The sequence below is a fragment of the Melitaea cinxia genome, chromosome 20 (assembly GCF_905220565.1).
Source record: "Melitaea cinxia chromosome 20, ilMelCinx1.1, whole genome shotgun sequence".
Lineage (NCBI taxonomy): Eukaryota > Metazoa > Arthropoda > Insecta > Lepidoptera > Nymphalidae > Melitaea > Melitaea cinxia.
The window spans coordinates 2,174,392-2,185,618 of NC_059413.1; the positions used below are offsets into that span (position 1 = coordinate 2,174,392).

An 11,227-nucleotide genomic window follows, 5' to 3' on the forward strand; every position below is an offset into this window, starting at 1 on the left:
TCAGTCGAGCGCTAGCGCTCTTAGAGGTAAGGTCCACGCCAAATTCTGCGCAGCCGTCTCTTTTGCTCACACGCGCCAAGCGCCTGTTGTTATAGCGGATAAAACGCATTTGATACCTACTTTCATAATAAAATATAAATAAAATAAACATATTACGAAAATGACTGTAAAATAATATAATGATAATTTCTGTAAACAAATGTATAATTTAATTTTCTTTTCTCACACTATCAATACAAATAGGCATTTCAATCTGTTTGTCTTGTTATTTGTTAATTAATATGTTTGTCGGTGTCGATGTCATTAAATGCTTTTTTATTCATATCGTAAATATTAGATTCATTCGTAAACTGAAAAAACTAAATCAATTTAAAATATTTTTTCATAAAATTGATTTTTTAAATTTTATTTTAAATTTATTGACTGTTGTTATATAACATACTTGAAATTTTTAACAAATTAATTATATAAAAAACATTTTATACCATAGTTATAATTTTTATTATACATCAGAAAATGATCACGATGGTCTTTTGGTTGTCACACGTACTAGCACAAAGATCGCGCGGCTCGTACGACTCGCGCGATGCGACCAAATTTACCTAAACTTGCAGAGCGTAAAATTGTGAAATGGCTCTTAATTACATAATAATTATATACAACTTGTTATTAAACTGGCGTCCTTACATTTAACCACGATATCAGAATCGGTATTATACCCTACATAATTATGCAAAATACTTGCCCTAACGCTTTTATAAAAATAATTATTAAATAATTATTATTTACAAAATTACCGTCGTGTGTACGTTAGTCAATAACCGAGTCACTTGAGTTTTACAGTTAGTAGCCAATATTTCCATGTCTTCTCAATTTATTTATTTTAATTTGTCGATTTTAAGGATACTTAGTAACGAGCTGTACATAGTCTCATTCTTTTTCACGTATAATTTCGGCTATGGTACACCCCCATGTGTCTAATGGCCCTAACCGGAAGGATGCCAGTTTAGTGACACGTTGTATAGTGTACCTACTGTAAAAAATTGTCTTACCCAATCACAATAGCACACTTCTAATATAAACAAAAACAGAAATTTATACATTTTTAAATTAGTAAAACAGTCAACAACATTAGATGTAGCTTGAGTCTATTCTACGAATGCTATTTGAGAAATAATTCTTATACCTTTGTTTACAAATTGCGATAAGGTGGTATAAAAGACTATTGTTCTTCGAAGTTCATTTTTCATGACTTTTTAACATGGTGTACTTTTTAATAAAGTTTCCAAATAAAATAAAAATATTATTTGGGTTAAATACACGAACAGAGAAATATATCAAGTATTTACTTAACTGGTTCAGGGCACAGCAGGAAATTTCCTGCTCAAAATATGTAGCAGCCATTTTATATTTTTAACAAGTGCTATTAATACATTTGTATGTAAGTTTATTATTAATTACACTACCTACCAAATGTCGATATTATAAGATTTTTTCCATTTTTATTGTCTGAAAATCTTCTTCTACACAATTTCATATTTATTTTTTATATAACTAGGTCCAAAAACGACAAACATTTGTATTGGCCATACAGGTGTTTGGCGTGGTCTGGGTATTTGTACAGTCCTTGTGGGTCTCGCCGCCGTGCCTCGGAGAGCACGTTAAGCCGTCGGTCCCGGGTGTTATCATGTACACCTGATAGCGATCGTTACTCATGGTAGGGAATATATCCGCCAACCCGCATTGGAGCAGCGTGGTGGATTAAGCTCTGATAATTGCTGCCTGACTACAAGCATCGCAAGCTCGTTGGCGATCCTATCCCCGAAACCCCAGGAGCTCTGGTCACCTTACTACATCTATACTCACACATATATACATATATACTCACCACAGGACACAGCACTGCTTGCAAGCAGTATTATTTAGCTGTGATCTTCTGTAAGGTCGAGGTGCTTCCCCAGTCGGGCTGTTCCAGATTTTAAGCAGAATATTTCGTGTTGTGCCCTAACCTCGGTTACATATATGAATGAAAATATTATATTATGTTGGGATAAATAATACTGCAATATTAGGTTTCTATAAAGATATTTCTTTATTGTAAGTAAGAAATTACCAAAGTTTACTTGTGTAGTATTTCACTATCAGCTCAGTGTGGCCTGTACGTGGCATATATATTATGCAGCCTATAAAATTTCGACATGGCACTTTAAAACATAGTTTAAGGCCTCAATAATTAAGGTTCTCCTCTAAAATTGTATTAATAGGCTTATATTCGTACAAATTCAATTTTGTCAGAATAGGTTTGAGCTTACTCCTTCAGATCGACTGTCTAAATAGGCACAAAAAAGGCTAAGAAAAAGAAAGATCATATCGAATGGTAAATAAACGAATCAAATGACGCCATTTATCGAAACACAAAATTCCCAATAACCCGATAGATGGAATTATTAGAAAACGTCGTAACGCTATCGGAACCCGAAGATATGGCGCCCAAAAACGTAACCAGGTCATTCGTTCAGTAGATTTTAGGCTCATATTTCTTTCATGTACTGTGTGGCTACGGTACTAAAGAATATGGCCACCCACGAGAAGAGCCACGAGAAGACGGGCAACAGCGTCTTCGGTGCGACAAAGCCAGCCCTGCGGTCACCAACCCGCCTGCCCAGCGTGGTGACCATGGGCAAAACACATGAGTTCACGCATTTTGGGCGCGAACTTGTGGAGGTCTATGACCAGCAGTGGACTGTATAGGCTGTAATGATTTCTTTCATACCGGGAACCTTATATGAAAATCGATTCTTAAAGAGTAAACTTCAAAAAACCTCTACTATCCTAAGCAGCAAATAGAATTAATACTTATTTGCAAAAACAAACTGTTCAATTCTCTTCAACAATTCTCTGTACTCAGATAAACCCGAGAGGTATTCGTGGTATTTAAATTTTAAAAATATGTATTTGTAACGTATTGACCAATAAAATAAAATAAAAAAGTGACTTCATTTTTGAGAAGGAAAGTTTTTCATTGTATTTTAATCGACTTCAAAAAAGGAGGAGTTTATCCATTCGACGGTGTACTTTTTGAGTTATTCTTAATAATGCGTATTGGACCCACTATAATTATACTTTAAAAAAATAATATAGATGATACAAACATCTACCAAAGTATATCGAAAAGACATTTGTACCACGGCTCGGGTGGTCGCGGCTTGTAAAACTCGGCATTAGGTCTAGGAATCGTATCATCTGTCGGATCCTCTCTGAACATATCGATAAAAGCATTTTTAAAACCGAACCTCCACATTGCGACATACGGAAAGTTTTGTGCAATGAACAACAGCCACCTAGAATAGAGATTCAATAGCAATCTTCCTATGTTTGTTGAATAAAGGGTTAATGTAATTCGGAGGACAGCCAATCTATATTTAGCAATGAAAGGTAGTATTTTATATGCTGGAGAATTTTCCACTGTGTCGTAGTCGTGTAGGTATAAGATATTAGGAAGCGCTTTCGGTAAACCATCTATAGCACTCTTTTTCATCAAGGCCGTTGATTCTACGCCTGAAATAGACATAGTCATTTTTACTACAAATCATAAGTACCTAGTACCTATAATAACGCTAAAACAGAATGGGTAGTATGTAACATTGTGGCCTACGAGAGAGCCTTTGACTCTGTCGAGACGATGAAGGAAATTCTTTTTTGTATTTTTTAACAACTGACTTAAAAAATGAGGAGGTTACTCAATTCGACCGTATATTTTTTTATGTATGTTCGGGGATAAGTTCGTCGTTTATGAACCGATTTTGATAATTCTTTTTTTTATTTGAAAGCAGATATCCCAGATGTGGTACCATAATAAGAAAACTAGGATCTGATGATGGGATCTCAAAGAAACCCGCATAACTTTTTACTAGGTGTACCGATTTTAATGATTTTTAATTTAATCGAAAACCGATGTTTATCATGTGGTCACATTTAAATTTTATCGAGATCTGATTAAATCTTTTGGGGTAATCTTTGATAATGCGTATTTAGTTGACTATTTTTTCATCTACCTACGTTGTATTACTTGTCGATGTAATTGAAGTCGGTCTTTTTCGTTTACCAGCAAACATTTATAACTAAAAAAAGTGATTAAAGTTATAAGTTAATATAACATTAATATATTCTTAGCGATGCTCTGGTGTAGTTGTGCGTTGGTATGTACGCGCCTAAACACCGGTGGTTTGCAAGTTCGATTCACGGTTGGGATGGATATTTGTGTTTGTACGAATAATTTTTACAGGTTTGAATTTGGTCCTTATGGGTCTCCCTACAGTGTAAAGGAAAGCAAGTTAAGCTGTCGTTTCCGGTTGTTCCGATCACATAATTATGAATATATCTCATAACTTCAAAATGGAGAAAGCGGCCTCTATCCAGCATTGGGATGTTACAGGCTGAGACAATAATTAATTAAGGAGTACCTGTATCAGGCGATTTTCCCTTCAAATGTTTTCTTAATTTACTCTGTAGTTGAATACGTTCACTCTCTGTATAAATATAGCCTGGCACTTCAGCTATGTTTTTTGTGAGGTAAAGCATAGCTTGTACTTCTAAACCAGGAACGATGGTCCCCGTGCCTTCTAAAATAACGTGAACCGAATGTTCAAAGTACTCTGGAACATTCTCTAGACATGGTGTGTATACTCTGTCTCTTATCCTCTGGCATATTTGACGCGTCTCTTCGAATGTACCTCTACAAATGTTGTATCTGTAAAGCAAGATATTTTGTGAGATTTTGCAATGCTAAATGTAGCCCGGGATACAATACTTTTTTACCCTTTGTGAGTAGCACCCGGAGCATGATTCCCCCTTCCTTGACCCCCCTAAATACGCCACTGCACCAGTTTAATAGAACCTTATTCCAACGATAAAATTGTTTACATTTTAAAATAAATCAATATGTTTTAACTTTGGTTTCGATAATAACGAACCCTGTTTGAACTTTATTCACTTAAGCAAAAAGTACCTACAAGTTTTTTCTCACACACACATACTCGTGTTGTAGTCAATTGTGGTGTTTGTTTTTATTCGCATTTTATTAGATAATTTTGTAGTTAATTAATATAATTCCAAAGTATGTACGCTATTAAAATTATAAAAAATAGCATTTTTTTCGCCGAGGATATAAAATACTTTGTAATGTTTTCTCTCTTATTCTCACCGACTTAATCCTATACATTTATAAGTCTATTTCTTTATCGTTATCGTTTTTTCGTTAATCTTAATTGAGTTAGGGCGCAGCAGGAAATATCCTGCTCAAAATCTGGAGCAGCCCAATTGAGGAATAACCTAGTATCTTACAGAAGATCACAGCTAAATAAATCTGCTTTCAATCAGTATTGCGTTCCTGTGGTGAGTAAGATAACCAGAGCTCCTATGGGGGATTAGGAGGGGCAGGCAACGCATGCGATGCTTCTGGTGTTGCAGGCGTCTATAGGCTACCGTAATCGCTTACCATCGGGTGTACAGCTCACCGCTTGTTGTAGGTCGGCACCTAGTTGTATAAAACTAATAACATAACATAACAATACACTTTATTGTACACCAAAACAGAAAGAATACATATCAGATTAATTTTAAAAAGTATCCTAAGGTACAAATAAAGGGCTGCCTTATCGCTGAAAAGTGATCTCTTTCAGGCAACCTAGGGGTTGAGGAGATGGTGTACAAATTATAACATAAACGTGTGAATATATTTGTATATTACTTAATGAAACCGACCAAACACGATTCCTACTAGTACAAACTCAGGAATGTCATTTTAGATAGAGTCAAGTTTTCGAGTAACGAAAACAACAATAATTAGGTGAACATTTTTATATAAAGGTCTCTTAATTTATCTTTAAATTATTTACATTATTAGTATAGCAACAATATAAAATATTCGTTTTTGATAATACTTTTTTTGTTGGAAAGGAAATATCCCGAAAGTGTGGTACTCAAACGTATATATATTTTTTCATGTATGTTCGGGGATAACTTCGTCGTTTATGAACCGATTTTGATAATTCTTTTTTGTTACAAAGGAGAAATCCCAAGTGTGGTACCATGATAAGGAAACTAGGATCTGACGATGGAATCCGAGACAAATCGAGGGAAACCATCGAAAATCGTAGTGACGACTAGTGCGTTTCTTAATTTTTTCCGTCTACTTACGTTATATTACTTGTCGATGTAACTGGAGTCGGTTTTCTTCGTTTGCGAGCAAACACAATTATTTATAAAATCTTGAAAAAATTATTATATTCTAATGTTACCTGTCCTGCAATCCTAACATATATGAAATGACTCCCCAGAAGTGGATATAGCCTTCCCAGTCGCCATCTTCGAGCTGATAAATGGAAAATTTATCAGGCTTAAGAATTGGGAAACCCACACTAAGACAGAATAAAGTAAGGGACACATCTCTCTGGGATATCGTTCCTTGGCCCTTGAGTTTAGCAGCTCGGTCACTTTGTAAATGACGGCGTCTGACAGTTTGAAGTGATTTCCAAGATCTGAAACATAATTGCTTTTAGATTCATACTAAACTTTAACTAAATAATACTTAAAGCAGCCAGACGACGTCTTAGATGTCGGAAAAGTTCATGACAAATTGACTTGATTGACAAAAATATATTCACAAAAGACCATTGTGCTTGAAGACCACACGACTGAAGCAAAACTTCTATTCCATCTAACTTATATCTCCCTCTCAACATCCGTTTACTTCGCCCGATCACACTTTTCGTAACGCTCTCGTCACGCATTCACCAGCTTACTCCCCAAGTCAAGCGTTCGTAAAAAAGTTTTACTTCAAAAAAAAGTTACTGATACAAAGTGATCTGGATCAGCTAGTTACAATATAATTAAAATAAAAAATAAATGAAATAAAAATAATTAATTTACATAATTTTCGTTACTTATTTACAACGACGATGCATTGGCACAACGGTCACAGCACTGGTTTGTGGCTGTTACGCTGGCGGTTGTGGGCTCAATCCCCGCACATGACAAACATTTGTATTGAAGCAGCGTGGTGGATTATGCTTTGATCCTTCTCCTTCATGGGGAAAGAGGCCTATGCCGCATTGGGATATTACAGGCCGAAGCGTAAACGTAAAGTCAGATATCAGAGAGAAAATCGGAGCGATCTTTCTCCTACATGGGGAAAGAGGCCTGACCTGAGTGCCTAGTGGGAGTTTTATTCACAGAAATATGAGAGAAACGCGTTTATACGTGAAGATTATTTTGCATGGGAATTTAAACACTGCAGCCTAGACGATAAAGAATAGTATACGATACAATCGATACAGAGTCATCTAGCGGCAAACGCGAGAACTAGGTTGAATTACCGAATTTCCCATACAAAATGAAGTTAAAATTTAGGCCCGTTATTGCGAGACGGATTAAACAAAACTCGCTCTAGGCACCCAGTAGTGGAATATTACAGGCTGAATCGTGACTTATTTACAATTTCACAGTGTCTTCCCAGTAAGTAGACATTGTGTATATGTGTGTTTAAGTGCGCTTGTGACTGAGTATAAGTTAGTATATATTTGTTTCCAATAATGATTACACTTACACTGATCCAGGCTTGATATCATTTTGTAACCAGCACAAGAAGTGGAAGAAAGTGGATACATATCTCTTATAGGCCGTGTATTTCGAATTAGCTCGTCGACTTCCCACCAGAACATTTATTGTCGTGGGGACGGAGAGTAAAGCAATTGTACCCACCATAAGCACCGTTAAAAATCCGTAAATAAAATTAAAAAAGAATTTCTTTCCTCTGTAAAAAAGTTAATATAATGTACATGTCATTAAAAGTTATTATAATGTACATGTCGTGCTGTGTGGCTACGGCACTAAAGAATTTAGCCACCCCCTCTCTTCCCGTGGGTGTCGTAAGAGGCGACTAAGGGATAACACAGTTCCGCTACCACCTTGGAACTTAAGAAGCCGACCGATGGCGGGATAACCATCCAACTGCTGGCTTTGAAATACACAGGCCGAAGACGGGCAGCAGCGTCTTCGGTGCGACAAAGCCAGTACTGCGGTCACCAACCCGCCTGCCCAGCGTGGTGACTATGGGCAAAACACATGAGTTCACGTTATTTTTGGCGTAAACTTGTGGAGGCCTATGTCCAGCAGTGGACTGTATAGGCTGTAATGATGATGTAATGATGAATGTACATGTCGGTAATATAATCTTTGTTTCGCGTTGGAAACGAAAGTTTGACTAGCCCGTTGGCGAAGTTTGTAGTGACCCGGCTTTCTGTTCCGGGGGTTGTGGGTCCGATTTCCACCCCGTGTCTGGGCATAATATAATTATTTACGCATAGCTTTTAGCATTTATATGTATGTTTATCGAAAAAAAAATATGGAGCTATACCAGCCGACTGTTACTTATAAGACAAGCATTAAGTTGCTTACTTTAGAAACAGACGACTGCGTGTGTGTGTGTGTGTTGTAAATATTTATTTATTTATATTTTATAGTGGAAGGGAGAGACATGGGTCTCCCTCCGCTTTATTTTAATTTATCTATTTATAATAAAGAATAATTATCTAATAACATACACACACGGTCGTCTGTTCCTAAGGCAAGAAACTTTGCTTGTGTATAGGTCGATTTATGTATAGTCGACATGATAATACTTGCATATATATTATAACTTGAATTAAAACGACACAAAACCAACCATTAATTAAATGTAAATCTTTCACACTTCAAGCTCACAGAGCTTTTGACAAACTGACAATATAGAGTATAATAGGTAGGTAATAATAAGTATCCACCGGACAAAATTTCTAAAAAGAGATTCAGAAACATCAAATTATTCCATAGCATGCACGCATGAACATTGCTGTTTTAGCGAGCATGCATAGCGTATTTTTTTTAAATTAATTTAATGGAAACAAACGGTATATAATATTTTTTAAATAAATAGCACATACTTAGAAAATCATCACCAGAACAGTTTCCACACATAATAAGTACATGGCGTAGATGCGCCTTACGAAACCAAGCAAACTCAAATGAATTAGTGAGATTACAGAGTGTGAAAATCATTAAATTTCCCGATCACAATAAAAATAATAATAATAAATAACAATTGTATCATTCAATAATAACTTTAGTATACTATATTATTATTTTTTAATTTAACGTTACCGTTAGATAATATATTTTAATATGACAATTAAATGTTGTTAATGAAAGATCAAATATATACCTATCACGGTCTAGAAACAACTTGTACTTATAACAACTTCTATTAATAAATAAATTTCTTGCGAAATTAATCCTTTTTGCTGGAACGTAGAATGTATCTTTACATTATTTAATAATTATAAGCAAGCCGCTTGCAAAACGTTACGGAAGAAAATCCACTAAATCCTAAGACCACATAGGTCAAATGACCTCTGAACTTCGATTAAAATATAATAACTACGATTTTTTTATAATTATTCGTTTGTTATTTGGTTAAAATTTGTACCTATACTTTGTGCATTAAAAAAGAAAGGCTAATAGACTAAGTTTAATGAATTTTTAAGTATTGTACATAGTTATATAGATTTAATAGATATAAATGTGACCCAGTACTTTAATAAAGAGATAGTAAAAATATAAGGTTTTTATTTGTTTTATTCCTATCACAAAAACAGTAACTACATTCACTTCAAAACATGTCATGTCCATGATAAAGTGATAAATGATATAATATAGAAAACTCATCATCATCATCATTTCAGCCCACAGTCCACGGTTGGACATAGGTCTCCACAAGTTCACGCCATAAATGGTGTGAACTCAATTATAATATACTTAATTTATGATAACCTTAAAACTTACAGCAAGATAAAATTAGATACGCCGTAAGTTTTTATTGTACATGACGCGTTTACCTCTTTGGTAAACAGTCACAATCTTTTTTATTTCATTTCCTAAAATCCAAAAATAAAATAAAAGAGGTCGTATGATCTATTTTTTTTTTTTTTTTTTTTGAGATCTTGTGATTTTTTTTTTTTTTTTGATTTGTTTGAGATCTGAAATTTATAACTGGGGTACATAAATATATATAAGTGTATGTATGAATGAGTTACGTAAACAATGATCTTTATATGATTAGGCTTAAAAAGTAAGAAGATGAAGCACTTACTGATTAAATTTTTTTTCGTCATACCAATCAGGTAATCTCATCTCTTCATCTAACTCTTCAATTTCACAGGAATGCACGGAGTCCTTGTAAGCTTCATCGCTCACCAGTCTATCAACGAATTCCTCGACTAAAAACATTTTTTTTTTTGTACAAAAATAATATATTTCTATGCATACATTTAAAAGACCTTCACTCTATTTCATTAATGTTGTTTATTAAACATACTTGACACGTCCATAACGTAGATCTCGAAATGCAAAATGAAGCAAGCTGTTGATTATAACAATTTTTTGATTAAACTTATTATCATACTGGCTGTGCCCGCGACGTCGTCCGCGTGGAATTAAAAAAAAATCATCAGTTCGCAGAGTTATAAAATAAATAAATTTCTAAATAAAATAGTCTAAGTTACTCCTTATTACATCTCGGACGAAGAGGAGGGTGTTCCGCCACCCGTCACAGAGGCTGAAATGGAGGCGGCTTTGTCCCGCCTTCGGAGTAAGAAGAGGGCGCCGGGTCCAGACGGGGTGCACGGGAGAGTACTTGCGATCGCTCTCGGGCACCTCGGCGATAGCCTCTGGGAACTTTTTGACCGCTGCCTGCGGTCTGGCCAGTTCCCGGGGGCCTGGAAGGAGCGTCGGCTCTGCCTACTTCCTAAGGCAGGTCGGACCCCGGACTCCGCTTCGTCGGTGCGACCGGTGGTGTTGCTGAACGAAGCTAGGAAGGCATTAGAGAGAATAGTGGCCTCCCGGCCTGGAGAGTCCGAGTCCGGACGAGTCCTGGACGGCGATGGTCTTCTTCTGCGAGACAGTAATATCCCAGAAGGAGAATGACGAGCGGATGAGAGAGGAGGCCGCCGACGAGGCTTCCGTCTGCAGGCGACGAACGGGGATGCATAGGAGGCGCTACTTAATGCGCCTCCAGTAACGCCCCTGTGCCCGTGTCGGGCCGGGATGGGAACCCGGTCCTGCTAGACACGGCGTCGTCGGGATTTTTCAGAGGTGAGCCGGACAGTCCCCATGGAGGAGAAGTCTGACCTTT

At 36.3% G+C, this 11,227-nt stretch overlaps 1 protein-coding gene and 1 long non-coding RNA gene across 2 annotated transcripts; both read right to left on the bottom strand.

The window, feature by feature from the left end:
* Positions 1-2,755: 2,755 nt before the first annotated feature.
* LOC123663626 lies at positions 2,756-7,764 on the bottom strand. The gene is made up of 4 exons (XM_045598295.1): positions 7,607-7,764; positions 6,300-6,539; positions 4,464-4,750; positions 2,756-3,558 (listed from the first exon to the last, which is right to left on the bottom strand). Exons 1-4 carry the CDS (start codon positions 7,762-7,764, stop codon positions 3,155-3,157), a joined length of 1,089 nt encoding a protein of 362 aa, XP_045454251.1. The 3' UTR covers positions 2,756-3,154.
* Positions 7,765-10,041: 2,277 nt separating this feature from the next.
* On the bottom strand, positions 10,042-10,458 carry LOC123663169. Its single transcript, XR_006744623.1, has 2 exons — positions 10,412-10,458; positions 10,042-10,313 (listed from the first exon to the last, which is right to left on the bottom strand). It is a non-coding gene; the product is annotated as an uncharacterized LOC123663169 (long non-coding RNA).
* Between the last annotated feature and the right edge of the window lie 769 nt (positions 10,459-11,227).